Source organism: Salarias fasciatus, chromosome 12 (assembly GCF_902148845.1).
Source record: "Salarias fasciatus chromosome 12, fSalaFa1.1, whole genome shotgun sequence".
Taxonomy (NCBI): Eukaryota; Metazoa; Chordata; class Actinopteri; order Blenniiformes; family Blenniidae; genus Salarias; species Salarias fasciatus.
In genome coordinates, this window is record NC_043756.1 from 5,656,149 (window position 1) to 5,672,966 (window position 16,818).

The 16,818-nt window shown below is 44.7% G+C and overlaps 1 protein-coding gene across 1 annotated transcript; it reads right to left on the bottom strand.

Moving 5' to 3' along the window:
* Positions 1-1,858: 1,858 nt before the first annotated feature.
* Positions 1,859-15,790, bottom strand: lrrc75ba (leucine rich repeat containing 75Ba). Its single transcript, XM_030104029.1, has 4 exons — positions 15,238-15,790; positions 12,534-12,662; positions 11,523-11,635; positions 1,859-4,240 (listed from the first exon to the last, which is right to left on the bottom strand). Exons 1-4 carry the CDS (start codon positions 15,517-15,519, stop codon positions 3,634-3,636), a joined length of 1,131 nt encoding a protein of 376 aa, XP_029959889.1. The 5' UTR covers positions 15,520-15,790; the 3' UTR covers positions 1,859-3,633.
* Positions 15,791-16,818: the final 1,028 nt, after the last annotated feature.

Here is a 16,818-nt window from a genome sequence, read left to right on the forward strand (position 1 = left end):
CATGACTGTTGCCACGCATATTTGATATTATGGGGTGCTGTGAACTCTTTGTGCCAGTTCTACAGCGATCTGACCTTTATATGTGGCCTGTTTTACCTCTGGTCATTAAATATATGAACATTTAATTATGGATGTAATTTGTCATACAACTAAAATGTGTATCTTCTGGAGCATTTTATTCAACTTAGGGCTGCAAAATTGCCAGAACTGATCCCAGCTGGCTGTAGGTGAAGACAGAGGACAGGGACATTATGCACATGCTCACATTCACAGAAAAGATTAATTTAGAATCGCTAGTTTAGCCACAAATGAATGTTATTGGACTGTCAGAGAGGAAGCCATGCATGCACAGGGAGAACAGGCAAATTCTTCACAGAAAGGCTGTGAAGGCTGAACTCAGATTGGACACATCCTCCCACTGTGTCCACCACCACCACCACCACTGCTTTGTGACTCATCTAAATATAAGAGCTGCCATTCAGGTTGCACATTTTCAGCAGGAAACTCTAATTTCTTGATTTTTTTTTTTTTTTTTTTATTTGAGAATAGGAGACACAGTACAACACCCAAATCTGACCTGGGACATCAATGACGCTGCCATGAAAGCTCGCCACCTCACCATTATCAGACTGCCATCAAAGCCAAGCTATCAGGATCAATTTGTTAAAAAACATGCCTGATGCAACAGCGATGGGAGAAGTTTTGACATTTCACTGTATTTTGCACCAGAAGGTTTCATTAAAATGGACTTTATGTTGAGATTGTCAGAATTCCTGGCAATAACCGTTCAGTTTTGGGAATATAAGTATAGATTTAAAGGCTATTATTGCACTATTTTACTGGTCCATTCAAGCTAAAAACAGGGCTGTATGTGTTTCAGTGTGTTTGCTAAGTCAGTCTCAGAAAGTGATTGTCATGAATATCCATCTGCTTTTCATAGAATTAGAATTACTTCACCATAAGGCTTAGAATAAACAACCCTGATTGCAAGCTTAATTTCACAAACGGTCACTAACAGGGAGCTGTTTTTGGATGCGTTAAAGTGGCTCCCAGCTGGTCGGTCAATCCCTTTAACCTGAGGTTACTACTATTGAACCAGACTGTGCAAATCCATCTGACTGTGCCATCCTGCTCTCCGAACAGCTTTTGTCACTTTTCTGTGCCGCTTTTCAAAAATCATTTTTAGATTGTTTTGTTCTGAGCATGGAGCAGCTGGAGCACAATAATAAGATCAAACACTGACTCATGCAAGAGCAGCGTCCCAACTCAAAGTTTGATGCACTTCCTGCGTCATCTTTAAAGCCCTGCAAGCTCACGCTCCACTCACCCAATAATGAAGAAGACAATGGTTGTTTAACGTGTGCTACAGGACGGTAAAGGTCAGATGCTGGGATCCTGGTGGTTTTGAAGGTGGGCTGCGTCGCCCTGTCACATGGTATTTGGACCTCCGGGGGGTGTGACAGTCACACTGTGCCTTGACCTTAGAGGTGCCACCTGTTGCAAATGCCACATTACCATGTCTGGCAGCAGCAACAAAAGGTTGCCAGGAGTGGATCATGGGTAGGGCCTCATGCGATCACCACCCCGCTTTCCCTGGCAAGCGGCGGCAGCTCGGGCGCTTTCCTGACGCCACACAGCCGCGCAGATCATCCGCTGGCTCGGAAAGAAGTACAACACTCCAACAACCAATCCCAATCTGCTCGGTCCAAACTGATTCAGTTTATTGACCTATTTTCAGACTAATCTACAAACAGAAATCCTCTTTTTGTTTACTTGGGGTTCTGCCGAAGACCCAAATGTACCGATCGTTTCCTTTTCATGATGTAAAGGTCACCAAAAGAAAGCCAGGCATCACTTGTCAGTTTTTCTCATCTTTTTTTTTTTTTTATTGGCAGTCAGTGTTTGACATGAGACAAATACACACAGGATACAACAAAGAAGAGTTTGACATTGACACATGAAAACATAAACTCCAAACCAAGTGGACAGCGCTCGCCGTCGCTCAGACTGAACCTCCGACACATAAGGCGTCCGCTCCGTCTGGAAATCGCATTTACTCAGCTTTTTTTCTGTTTCATTGTGTAATCCTGTCAGCCGGTTGTTTGCAGCTCGAGCCTACAGCAGGAGACCTCCTGCTGGACCTCCTGCTGGACTCAGTTTCATCGTCATTAGAGTTGTTATTATATTTACTGAGTTGGACAAAAGACGAAACACCAAAACAATAACAAATAAGTACTGCAGCGAACAGACAATTTACTGTTACAAACACATATATAAGACATTAAACATTTATTTTATATATATGGTGGTATTTAATGATCTTTCTAACAATCAAGAGCCATTTGGTCAGCATTTCACCTTGAGGAGGTATCCGTTCAACTCCAAACATTTGCAGTTATAAACATTATACGCAGAGTATATGCTAAAAGTGAAAAATAAATATCAAAAGAATAGTGCCTTAAAGTGCATCAGAGTGTTCTGCTCAGTCTAACTTAATCATTATGTGCTACTGTTGACAGACTATAACCAATAAATAACAGTCATGGCTGTGTCTCATAGCAAACACAAAGCCACTGAAGTACAGCATCGATAAATGGAAATGACAACATATTCATAGAGAAAACGGCAGTAGGAAGGTCGTTGTGGGCCGTATCAACCGATAGCTGGAGTGTCATTAATGTACTGAAACACTGTGGTGACGACTACAACAGCTCAATAATTACCAAGAGGTGAATATCAGCATTTAGGCAAGTACAAAAACAATCAGTGACAGCTACCCATTGTTAAGTCCTACCTGTTGTCTTCTAAGATTGCTTTGTTCACCAAAGTGCACAAAAATAGCCCGTGGAAACACAACAGAGCCATGTTTTGTGTCCTCATTTACATCTACACAAGAGCTGCGCGAGTATTCACAAGTGGACATTTGGAAAGGGGGGGAACACGCAAAGAGTCGACCTAGCAGTTTTGCCGGCGTCACGTGATGGTTCGTCGGCTGTATAGTCTGTTGAACTTGTGTCATAGCTTTTGTTGAGAGATTAACAGAGAACACACAATGTGGAGCTAGGCCCTGCCTGCCAGAGATAGTCTCAGTCCTGCCAGAGAGCCCAGAGGGACCCACCGTTTTCACAAAAACTCCAGTTTCACCTCAGCCACAGACCGGGATGCTGCTGCTCCATCCGATCTAAACCTCCTTAAGCCTGGCTCCTCAGCAACCGCTATCACAGAGGGAGAGACAGGGAGCGACAGAAGGAGCGAAAGACTGAGAGAGGGAGGAAAGGAGAGAGAGAGAGAGAGAGAGAGAGAGTGCACTGGATCATTAAAACTTCCAGCCCCCCTCCAATGAAACCGCACCTTGTTCCCAAGAGCACCATCCACCAACACAGTAAGTTCGCCGCCGCGGCTGTCCCGTCACTGTCACTGTCTTGTGTGGGTTTAACTCGGAGATGGTTAGGAATAGCTTGGTAGCCGTGTCGGGACGAGAAGTTCACAATGTGGGCACTTGTCTCCCCCCCCCGTGCCTCAAAGGGTGAGCGGGCTCGTGGTGTGAGGGCGAGAAGGCGAAGGAGGTAACAGGAGTGCTGCGGGAAACATTTCCAACCACAGCTGAAAGAGCCTCAGGGAGGAAAGACCCCATCACCTCTCGCAGTAATGCAGGGTGAAGTCCTTCGAGACCTGTTTCTCCCCCAAGCCCCACGGCTCCAGCTCAAACTTGTTCCCCACGTCCTCCTCGTCGTCTTCCGCCTCCTCCTCCTCCTCCTCTTCCTCCTCGTAGTGGCTGGGCTCCTCGATGGACGTCTCCAGGTGGTAGCAGTAGGGCTGGCCCTCCGTGTACTCGTAGATGGTGGGCAGGCTGCTCTTCAGGCTACAGCGCCGGCGTAATGCCACCAGCAGCGGCTGGGGCATGGTGAAAATGTCCACGTTGTTCCCCAGGTCGATCCAGGCCAGGCTGAGGAACTTCTTCGGGTCTTTGAGCATCTCTGTGAGGTCTTTGAGTATTGCCAGAGTGAGGCGGTTGCCGTTGAGCGCCAGGGTGCTGAGTTTGGGCAGTGAGCCGAGGAGAGGCAGGAGGAACCTCAGGTTCTCGTCCTGGAGCTCGGTGAAGCTGATGTCCACAGCCACCACACTGTCTCTGTTGTTCTGGAGGTAGAAGGCGACCTGGCGGACGTCACGGGTGGACAGAGGAATGCCAGACAAGTCGACTGAGTCGCTGGACAGCTTCTTCTGGAGAGTCGTCTTCAGACTGTTGGGGAACCAGAAGGAAAAACATCATTATTACTTGATTTGATCTTTTATATAAAAACACAAATCATTACAGTTGGAGATGAAAGCATATTGGAATATGTTCCCCCGCCATAACTTGGGAACAAGTCCATGGTGTTTCTGCTGTGTTTCCTGTGCCATATAAAAGAGGGGGTGACTGGTCCGGCTTGGAGCGGAAGGCGGACACAGAGACTCCAGCATGGGGATTTACTAGAGTAAACAGAGGAGCCAAAACATCCGAACCAACCAGCGGCTCGGACAGACCGGGAACACAGAGCTCCTTACTGCACAAAGCCTGGAATGTTTCTGCATAAAAGAAAATGATTTGAAATGAGGATGGAAACTGACATCCACGGATACTTTATTTATGAGATGGGAAAGAAATGAGTCCCTCGTTCAGCTGGCATGATGCCACCCGACGGCAGATGTGGGTGAAATCTGGCAAAAACTTAGGAAAAGTATCAACAACAACGATCATTCACTTCATTTTTGAACTTGTGAAGTTAAAAAAAAGAGATACTGCAAACTTTTCTGAACTAAGTTTGAAGACTGTCACATTTGTAGGAACAGCTGCAGATTGTTAAAATAATTGAATATAAATAAGAAATGAATGCATGTAAAGCCACTCTTGGGCTGCTCGGTGGAGTAGTAGTTGGTTGCTCACCTCACAGCAAGAATATCCCCAGCTGGGGGCTTTTCTGGAAGTGGAAATTACATGTTCTCCTCATACATGCATGGGTTTTCTCAGGGTTTCCTCTTATAGTCCTCAAAATTGTGTTTGGGATTAATTGGTGATTTCAATCTCCCTGAAACGGTCTGTCTTGCTGCATTTGCTGCGTTATGGGATGGTGACTTGTCCAGTTCGTGACCTGCCTTCACCTGGAGTCAGCTGCGGTTGAGTGCAGTTTCCTGCAACCCTAACGGGGAAACAACAGGATCGAAAATGGATGAATGAATGCTGTGCACTTTGGCTGTGGTGGTTTTCTTGCACTGGCATCACAGAAAGCCCTTTGAATATCATTTTTAAAAGTCCTTTCAGGATATGGTATCACACACACAAGATTTAAGGTTGAATATCAACACAACAAATACTCTGACCTTTTTGCTAGCATTTGCTGCTGCAGCTGAAAATCTGCATGCAATATTTACACACTCCTTCGCCCTTTTGTTTTCAGTCAACCCCATTTGCCGGCGCTCGTATCCACTGCACGGGAAGGATGCGGTGTGTTTAGCTGGAGCTGTTACTGAAATGGCCTGTAACACTGATTCGGTGTCAGAGTGGATTAAACCGCCCTCGGGGACTGGGCGACTTACTGTGACATCCACTGCAGTACCTGTCACTCCTGATGCTTTGAAATGCTTTTTTTTTTTTTTTTTTTTTTTTTTTGGTCGCGCTGAAAATGGGGGATCGGCTGCTTCATACGAAAAGCAGACGATGATAAACAGAAATGTTGGTATTAGTAGAAAAATGGAAAAAGGAAAAAAAAAAAACAGCCTCAGAATAAGTATAACCTCTAACTTGTGAACTCACGCAAATAAAAAACTCAGTTTAATCAGCTGTTGAGCATGAAATCTGTGGGATAAGGACATCTGTCAAGCCTGCTGTACTTTCATCAAAGTCTTGTGAGGCACAGCGCTCCCTCTGTCTATTGTTTGGCCCTCGCAGCCCTTTATATGGCAGAAAACTCATCTTCACCAGAAGCACAGGAGTCCTAATGGTTGTGGCAGAGGCTCCCCTGCAGGTGTGAATAGGTTTTGATCACGACGCTCCCTTCTTTTTCAGACAGACTCATCCTTCTGGGCTCAGAAAACAGAAAAAAAAAAATGGATGTCTGAGGTGTCCTCTCTGGGAGCCTCTTTCATCCTTCCTCCAGATTAATGGGGCACCAGAAAAACGACAGTGTCGCTGATAACTATGAGAAGATGTCCTTTTGCTGGGTTTTACATTCGCTCAACCGCTGATAGCGAAGCTCGGCTTAAATGACAATCACGGTTTGAAACAAATAGCTCACGAGTGTAGTGTTGTCGGCTATAAATCAAATCCCCTTCCATATAAATTGCTCTGTGGACATTTTAAGCAGCAAGCGGAGAAGAGCAGAATCTCTCTGAACATAAATCAACATTTCAGTGACAGCGCCACCACACCTCATCAACAATCAAGCAAAGTAATAAATATCCATTCAAAAATTAAGTAATAAATTAAATTTGGATTAAATAATGAAGTCTTCCATTAAGTATTCCCACTTAAAGAGAAGAAGCGGAGTGCGGCGCTCGCCTCCATGTGTGCCTCATCAGTCTCCATGTGTCAGCGATCTCATATAATGAGGCAGCGTTTCAATTCAGTAGGTGTAAACTCACTCACCGTTTCGATTTATTAGAAGTAAATATGCATATCTGAGGAGTCAGTGTGCTAACTGAGATGACTTGATGTGATGTTTCAAAAAGAAAAATGAGAAAGTAAGTGACACTGTTTAAAACTGTTTAAATGCAGGTGGATAAAAGCAGCTGCTAACAAACGGCCTTTTTCGGGAGTTCATTTTCTCCTCGGCTTTCCTCTGGGCTATCATGGCACGGCTCACACAATTTTGTTGTCTGTGGAGTCATTTACATTCACACTTTGCTCTATTATTCATTCCGGCCCTCTGATGGGTGAAGCCTTCCTGAGATGAGCGGTCTAATCACATCAGTTCACTGACATATCGCACTTATTTCCCGAAATGCTTATTCTGCAGGATCCAACCGAGACACGCACATCGAGAGGTCTGGAAAACTGATTAACTATCACACACGCGGTCTCACCACCGCATTGTCCTTCATGCTGCACTGGCTCCAACCTCACAGTTTGCAGAGTATGAAAAATGACAAGTTACTGCTCCTAAATATCACCAGGACACATTATTATGCTGTGAATGTTTTGGTTGGGGGGGAAAAAAAACTGACCTCAGTGAGTTTCTCTGTCATCTTCTTGTGAGATCTGTTTTTTATTCTTGAGGCTGACAGTCAAAAGTGACTGATGCTCTCTTGAGGAAGCTCTAACGTGCACGGCATGCTGCAATAACCAATGTAATCTATAGTGTTGCATCTGAGAAGAAGCCAAAAAACAGAAAACTGTGTAGGGCACTCACTGAAATATGTTCAAATTCAACAATTTTATTTTAAGGTGCTGTTAAATAAATCAAGATAGATAAAATCATACCATTATATAGTCAGATTTCTTGCAAAGTGGCATAAAAATGACTAAAACCACAAGATTTGTCTGTGAAAAAAAAATCCCAAAATGGGTTTTAGCCCATACGCTTATGAGGACCATTTATATATAGGACATATGCATTATTTTAAGATAAAAGCATCAATCAGGTGGCATGTTTTCCTGAAGCAAAGGAGGTTAACAACATGCTTTTTGGACTATTAAAATAAATACTACAAAAATAACATTTCAAAGATTAGCACCACCTTTCCAACTATATTCCAGTATTTTCTTCAGTTCACCTTTGCTTGTCTAGAAGAAACCATAAAGAGATGCACATGTTGCCAGATACGGTTAGCGAGGTTCAGAAAAACTAGTTTTGGAGCTGTTATGCTTCTGAGAGTTCAGGCGACAATGAATCAAAACAGATTTAAGGTCAAATGAGACTGATGGAACAGGAAGATAGTGTGGAATCAAAAGAGTGGAAAAAGGTTACAAAAGTGTTGGCAATTTCCACGCTCACATGAAATTACCCTTAAGGTAAGCGCGTCTCTGCAGAGTTTCTGGGTCACTGCCTCCATTCAGCCCACTGTGAAGCTTTTCCATCAGAGGTGAAAAAAGCAGGAAGAACTCCACAATTCGAGGCGAACCCAAACAAACTAGTTAGATAGATTAAAGGGATTAGTGAAATTCAGATTTGCAGTGGCATTTCAGTCAGAAACGTGTGTACAGTATTTAGAGCAGCTGGCGTGCAAAACTAATGCTGGATAATGAAGGGATGAACAATCTGGCAGCTTGGAAAAAAAAAAAGAGTGAGCTGTTTTTGTTGAGACTTAGCAAAGAAAAACTACACAGAGGTGGGATTGTTTCAGAGTTTTCCTGCAGCTAAGCAAAGATAAAACCATGGATTACTTGTAAAATTTGTTTTGCGTTTTGCTGATCGTGTCTGTGTGATAATCATGTGGCTGTTTGGCTTAGCTTAAAGCACAGCAGTACAAGATGTAGTGTCTTAGCTGGATTGAGCTGCAGGCTGGTGCGGCAGGTAAATTGTAAAAAGATCACTGGTGCTATCCGCCAGTTGACAGGGTGACGGGGAAGTTCATGCGGTTTTTACCAGCGCGCACGTTGACTCGCTATCAGACAGGCGCGCTGGCATTTGCAATGTTAAGGTTACATCATGGAGCCAATTATTAATTTATAGTCGTCTGCATAATTCATGGATTTTGCTGTCAGCTAAATTCGTTTTTTTTTTTCTTTTTTTCCGTGATTGGAAACATCACACAGCTGGAATTACTGTGTGAATGTAAATCTTTGGTCGAGCATGATAAACTGTTCAACTCAACTTTATTAATCAAGCACTTTAAAACAACCACTGTTGCAACAAAGTGCTGAACATAAATAGGCAACAAACCTAAAAACTGGGGCATAAGCAATAGAATCAATAGAAATACATTAAAAAAAAATATATGGCAACAATAAAAGAGGAGTAGAGTCTCAAACTGGGTTAAAAGCCAAAGAGTAAAAATGTGTTTTAAGTTCTGTTTTAAAAAATAGCAGTGGCAACTTATTTCACAACTTAGGGGCGATGACAGAAAAAGCTCTGTCCCCTCCGAGCCTCCGTCTGGACCTCGGTACCCCCAGGAGCAGCTGATCAGCTGACCAGAGGCACCGAGCGGGAGTGTAGGAGTGAAGCAGCTCAGAGAGGTGAGGCAGGGACATGCCCTTAGCCAATTTTCTAAGGTGGAAGAAGCTGGACTTAAACAATGCGGTCATTTATGAGTCGAGTTTAAAATCACTGTCCATCTTTAAACCCAGGTTTAAAACTGTTGGCTTGTTGGAGCCAGAGGGCCCAAGTCAACAAGAGGAAGTCCACAGTAACTACTGGGGCCAAACACTATCACCTCTGTCTTTTCGTCATCAAAACTTTTAAAAGTCTAATGCCATCCAGGCCTTCAAACTGTCAAGACACTAAAGTGAGGTGTCAGTGAGAAGGGCTCGTTGTTTTTTAACAGAACATAAAGCTGGGTATCATCAGAATAGAAGATACCGTGCATTCTAAAGATGGACCCTAGTGGCAACAGGTACAAAGAAAAAAGCAGTGGGCCTAAAACTGAGCTCTGTGGAATCCCACAGCAAAGAGAAGCTGAGGAAGATTCTTGAGTTGAAGTACGAGCAGCCAGCCGGTACAAGTTCGTTAAAGGCGCTGCACTCCCCGATACCGGTCCATGTCTGCGTCATGCAGAGGAAATCCAGCGCACAGGAGCCGAAGAAATCTCTCTGGATAAAAGTTTGGCTTGTCAGAGATCTGGCGTTCACCAGGCCAGTCCTGGCAGGAGATGGTGCCTGGGGAGCAGCGTCCTGAGGTGACGGAGATTTGCTCTGCGTTGGCGGAGCCGAGGAGAGGAGGGGCGACAGGGTCGAGTGCGTTATCCAGGGTAGCAACAGGTGCCAAATACACATCAATGGAGTCCAGGAAACGGCAAGGCGCAATGAAGGAGCAGGGTAATTCATTTCCTGTCTGCCGGGGGACACACCTTCACTGGGGGGGTAAAGCCGAGGCCTGGAACAGGTGAGCCCAGATTCCCAATAGGTGGAGGGTAAAGTTTTATGCCCACCATTGTGACAAGTAGCCAGATCTAAAAGAAGCTGGCCGTCATAGATCAGTAGAGACTCGTCCTTTAAAGTGCCAAATATCAAAAAACACTAAAACAAAAACTAAACTCAGAGCAGCAGAAGACAAGTTACCAACACCGGCACCATCTTTTACTCTGTTTTGAAGAATCCAACAGACAGGGCCTGCAAACAACTTCATAACTCAGTTTTTAACATGTTACATAGTCATTAAACCCCTTTTGTGGGAGAACGTCAAGTGATGGGAACATTTTTCTCTAGATTTGACTGCAGTGTAGCATCACCAATGTTTGCAACCTTGACGATAACCACAAAGAATAATCATCCCAACAACAAACACTGGTCGGATTTTCATTTAAATACATAGTGCCAAACTAGTGCAAATCTAAAAAATGGTCTTCAGGGAAAAATTTCCTCTTTGCTGTCAGCAGGCTGGTCCTCCTCACTTCCTCGCAACGACAGCTTTTTGTTCACGAGCACCTCCTGTAGTAATCTTCAGTTTTAGGGTGGAATTCTCTTTTAATGATTCATGTTGTTCCTGCTGTCTCAGGCGGCGTCAGACCGTCTCTCTGCAGGTTCATGAAGCCAACAACATGACTAAGTATAAAAATAAGGAGGGGGGAAAAAAAAAGCCCTTCAGCTATAGGAATCCAGCAATCATATTCATCTAACGTATTTGTCAGAGATGCTGTCAGTGTCGGTTAAATCTTGTGTCTTTCCTCTTCAGTGCTGAATAAAACATCCATGAGCAACAACAACAAAGCCCTTCTTGTTTGGCTCGACAGTGAAGTGGCTGATCCCACCAGGTCCCTGAGAATATGCCTCAGCTTCCCTGTGATTCTGCACACTGATACCTCTGACTGGCTCAGAATGGACTCCACTGATCTCACTGAGCTGGCTTTGTCTCCCTCTGAATCCCCAGATTATTTTCATCTCCGCAAAATGAAGGCATCATTTGCAGTGTCTACCCAGCTGTAGAATAAGCAATTACATGTGAAAGAAACACAATACTCTTTTTCTGTTCATGAATAGGATTACCAAGCAACACCTTGGCAACATGGGAAGCAAACTGTGCACAAGCTCATTCGGCATTCATCATTTGCACATCAAAAGCGACCCGCTCTTTAATCAGAATGAGCACAATTACACTTTCGCATGAACCTCCCATCTTTACTTTGGAAAACACGTGGACAAATCCATTGCTGCAAAACTGGCAGCAGCAGCGCGCAGCCACTGCAAAGACTGTAGCACTTAAAAAGACGTGAGTGACAGCTGTGGTTCCAGTGATGTTCCCGTCAGGTCAGCCCGCGGCTCGCTCGGTCCTATTTCAATGTCAGCCACAAAGATTGAAATCTCCGCCGCTGGACACGGAGCCGAGTGCTGCTCTCTGTTGTGTGGAGCTGCTGATTTATTACGGATTGAATGTCTGCAACGGAGGGCTTACCAGGCCTGGGATTTCCGCCTGGACATGCTCTGCCTCAGCCACTTTGAGTGCGGGGTCAGGTGGTAGATCAGCTGTCTGCAAATCTTATCTGAAGACTTTATGGTGTCTGCATCCTGTACAAAGAGAGCAGAATATAGTGTTAATAATGACTCACAGAACAGAGACCACCATTAGTGAAGCAGAAGCTTTCAGGGTGAGATTTCCTGCATAAGAAAACACCTTGATCGTATCAAAATGTCGACACTGTCAAATGCTGCAAAGCTTCCTTCATTCTCTCAAAAGCCATCAACCTGTGACCGTGACATCTTTCACATGCGGAGGGAAAATTATTTGTTATTACCCTTAAAGCTTTGAGCGTCTCCTGAACAAAACACAATTTAGCGGCTTTACTAGAGCGAGAAAATCTAATCACATGCAACACGCATCGGGAGGTGGGGCACAGGAAGTACACCGGAGAGGGGAGACTCGAGACAGGCTCTGGTAAACATGGATGATTTCAGTTCATTTACCAGGTAGTTGCTGACAGACAGACACACACACACACACACACACACACACACACACGCACACGCACACGCGCACAGACACACACAAATCAATATTCAGGTTTGGTGGCTGTGAAACTTTCAGAATAATGAATTTGTCTCAGCGTAAAACAAGTCTTTCTCTATTTGATGTGCTAATTTGACTGATTCCTCAAGGCTTTTTCAGATATTACTGGGTCACTTCAGTATCCAGGTATGAAAAATTAAACAATCCTCAAAAAAAATACTGTTTTTCAGGATTCATACAGAACAGCTATTCATGTCTGTAAGATGTCTCATAGTGGAAATATAAGCTCATAACATTTTCAAATTTGATTTTTCTTGATGCTAAGACACCATTTCTTCACCCCTAAAATTTATAGGGCAGATATGTCTTTTATTTTGTTCAGATGCTAACATCAGATGGGATTTATGTGGCTGTGGTGCGAGTGGTGCAGCCAGAACAACACAGGGAAAACAAACTGACCTTCTTAGGACACTGCATCTCTCGAGCCAAGCTGAGCAGCAGCTCATGTGAGATCGGGTCCACCAGATTGAGGAAGGCCGCGTTTTTGTACAGGATGTCGTTGAGTGAAGTGCCCTCTAAACCGAGATCCTGCCAAAGTAAGCAACATAGGGCGAATTATAAGCAGCACAGAGGTGAAAATGTGAAAACACACCATTTTGAGGGAAAGAGAGTGACTTTGGACCTGAGAAGAGATAAAAGCATTAGGGACGGAAACAGGTTTCTGCTGTGTCAAGGCACCGTGACTCCAAATGGAGAGATAAAAGAAGTGTTTCATTTTAAATATTCATAAAAAGAGACAGACGCTTTTTCCTCTATAGTAGGAAAGTGAAATCTAAGGGGAGAGGGGAACATGATCACACCTTCATGACAGTGAACGACTTTCCCAACATGTCACTGCAGAAACTGCACAAAGAAAACTGCTTTTATGAAACCCATAGATCCACTTTAGGTGATCTCCGCCACCATTCATGCTCTGCTGTAGTTCACTACTTTGAATAAACCTTTCAGGAGGTTTGAGTTCATTCTGCAGCTGTGAGTTTTTCCCAGTGTAAACATTTGGACTTTGGTGTTGGCGTGAATGTGATCGGTTCACAGCGGTCGTGTCTGACTCGTAAATACGATGAATTCAGGAGGACGTTCAGCAAAACCAAGTCAAATCACCTAAAAAGAGGCGAGATGTCAGCTGACCTTTCGGGAGTAATGAGACGAGCAGCAGTCAGCAGTGTGTGCCGAACTGTACGACTCGCCTTCATCAACACGTCCATCGTCAACATCCTAATGAGGGAAACTACGGCAGCAAGCACTCGTACGGCCCGTGTAACTTTAATGAGAGACGAAGCCTTTGAGACATCACACACACACACACACACACACACTGAACACAATCAGCATTGATTGTAATAGACAGTCGGAAGGGGAGGATGGGAGCTTCGTGTTAGCAGGTCCCCTTTTAACAAGGGCACCGGTAAACACAGGCCCAATGAGGAAGATGCTGCTGTTGCCTTTCTGAGAGAGGAGGTATAAAAATATCCCTTCTTTTGTGTCTCGACACGATCAATTGCCATGTGCAAACGTGACACGGAACCAGGAATCTTTCCCACATACGCAGCAAAGCTCTGATCCTTCTCCAATCTGACGCCGTGCTCACTGTTACACACCAATTAACTCCGCCACAAACTCCTTTTAAATTCAGAGAACAGGATCTCTCAGATATCCGCCTGCTTGCTATGCTGCGAGTAAAGATAAAGTAAGGCTCATTTAATAAAAGTGGAGCTCATTTGGAGGAAGTGAGCCTGTGTCCCCTGTGATGTGGCTGTCATGGAGCCTGGCCTCGCCAGTTTATCTCCTCAGTTTGATTAAGGAGGTTCCACTCTCTCCTGTGTCAAGGCTTCAGAGTAATTAACACAGGCTTGGAAGACAGCTAAAAGACAGACGAGGGGCCCAGAGGGCAAGCAAACAAATGAGATCACAGAGGATGCGCTCCCATTTTCGATGCACCTACATGATCTTTCACGTGTGTCTTATATCCGTCGCAGGCGAGAAAAGGCTGTGAAAACAAACCTCCTCCTGAGATCCAGCCGTGTTGAATCAGTACAGGGGAGTTTATATTCTGGGGCACGACTTGTATCTATTATCCATGTGAAGCAAAAACTGTGAGATATTTGCAAGAAATGTGCAGTCATCACGTGTTTTTTTGCCAATCTTCCCCCCCAAAAAAACCAAACAGGAACAAGCCCCTTTGATATTTTGGATTGGTGACAGTGCATTTCAGACGTGATGCAATTTGGCTGGTTTGAAAGAATTTCATCAGCACCAGAGGATGGAAAATGTCTCAAGTCATGCGAAAAATAGAAACCCCCCCCCCCCCCCCCCCCCCAACATTTCCACTGGACAACACAAACACTCACAACAGAGAGGAAAAAACACGGTGGCCTAGATTTTCCTTTCTTTGACCTTCTTCCTTGAAGTACTGTATGTGTTAATGAAACCTTTTGAGGAGGAATAATGTTTTGTCCAGCAGTCTGAGGTTTACATGGTTGCAGAGCCAGGCCATTACACACACACACACACACACACACACACACATTAAGAGTAGAGAGGAAAGGAGGGGGCAGGTCACTCTAATGGGAGCATTCGGACAGCCTACGGAGAGGTGAGACGTGGCTTATAGAGCCAGAGACACGGACAGATATCGATGGGACGGACTCTATTTGTTCGTGGTGCTTGTGAAAATATCTGGATCCCATTCAGACATAATTACATTTTGGGTAATGCAATGACACACAGCATGTTGCTCTGCCGTTCCCCCATTCAGGATGCAGGCAATCCTTTCAAATCTCATGTCAACACAGAGCACGTTTACCCACACACGCACTGGGGTGACTCACATGCTGTGTCTGCCACACAAACAGTGTGTCACAGGTACACTGGCCCACTTTCTGTAACAACAAATGCTCCAGGAAGGAGGAGGGAGGCCACACATGCAGAGACATAAAGAGGCCAAAAGGTCAGAGGACGCAGCCTGCACCTGTAGCACTGGATTTCACACCATATGCACAGATAAAAAAAAATAATCTGCATTTCTGAACAAAGACAGCCCCCAGGTGTTTAAATCTGTTGCTTCTGGGTGAGGAGAGATGTGCACAGTGCAGCTTCTCCTTACCTTCCTCAGTAATTTCAGCACGTCTGTTGCCTGATCTATCCTGCGGTCACGGAGCAGCTTCTGGATCTCCTTGATCCACGCCACTCTCCTCATGTAGGGGCTGTGGTTAGTCCTCCGCAGCATCCCGGGCAGTTTGTCAGATTTCAGCATCAGAGCGAAGAGAAAGTCCCCCCCGCCCCGGCTGCCCCGGTCGCCCTCCCCGGAGCCGTCCTGCAGCTTGCGTCGCTTCTTGGAGAAATTCTCGTTGTCCAGGCTGCTCTGTCTGCTCAGTCTGGATCCCATCGTGTTGTTTTGCTTTTTCCTGCAGAGGCAGGCGGCGTTCGCGTTGCTGCTCGGGCTAGACTACCAGAAGGACAAACCCATGATGGGGCTCGGTGTTTTCCTGGCAGGAGAAAATGAAAACAGCGCCGGGTTGTCTGCTGCCGCTGCTGCAAAAATCCCACCCCTGCACAATCCGTCTGATCTGTCACCGTCCCCTTATTTGTGCTATTTTGATTTTTCCTGCGTGCGCCTGGCTCTGGTGATGAAGATGCGCCGGCTGCTTCATCCTCCGGCGTCTCTCTGCTTTACGCTGCTGTTTAGGTTCGTGCAACGTGGAGCGTCCGACCAATGGCAGCGGGCGGAGGAGGCTAGAACCCCCCCCCCCCCCCCCCCCCCCCCCCAGCAGAGCAGACGACACACTCATCACGTCTTAGCGAAAACAACACACCCGTGCAATATAAAACAAAAAAAAAAAAAAAAAAAAACCTTTTGGAAGCACAGAATTAAATGAACCTGTCAAATAATCCAGTTTGGTTTATTTTATTTGAGAATCTGGACTCAGTTGAACAGATGCAAGAGTCTGGGTGTAGTTCAAAGTGCTTATTGCTATGTTTATTATGTACTTTTATTGTCCTGACATTATTATTATTATTATTATTATTATTATTATTATTATTATTATTATTATTATTATTATTATTATTATTTGTCAGTCTTGATCCTGGAAATAATCCTTTAAAGGATCCAGGTGTGGTTTGAGACCACGTGATTCTCACAGGTCAAGCTTGCACGTTCTCCCCCCATATGTGTGAATGTGTGTTTCCTCCAAAACATGTATGTTAAAGAGCATCCATAGATGTGACTGACAGTGTGTGTGTGAGTTCATTTTTTGTATAAATTCTTCAAGTTCTTTAATATTGGAGAAAAGAATAAATGGTGACAGAAATAGCTTTTAAATACATCTTTAAAAAACAAAAGATTGCCATCTTTATAAGCTGCACAGATGTGACACTTTGCCACCGACTCCGAATAAACACAAACCCCTCTTACATCATTCATGCATGAGCCATCAAATCATGTTTGCATCTGTCACAACTCTAAATTGATTGGTGAAGAGCATCAATATACCAGTGTACCTTCCTGTCACATGGACCTCGTTCAAGGGGCACATTGGGGGGTCAATAAAGGGTCAGCCATGGGTGCATTCAGCCCCAGACTGCAGCTCACTGATATTTCTCTCCCTCGCCTCCTCACACATCCTATTAGTAAGTCCCATCAGTGTGGGTTTAAGGGCTTTGATCCTTATTTGACCTTATTTTC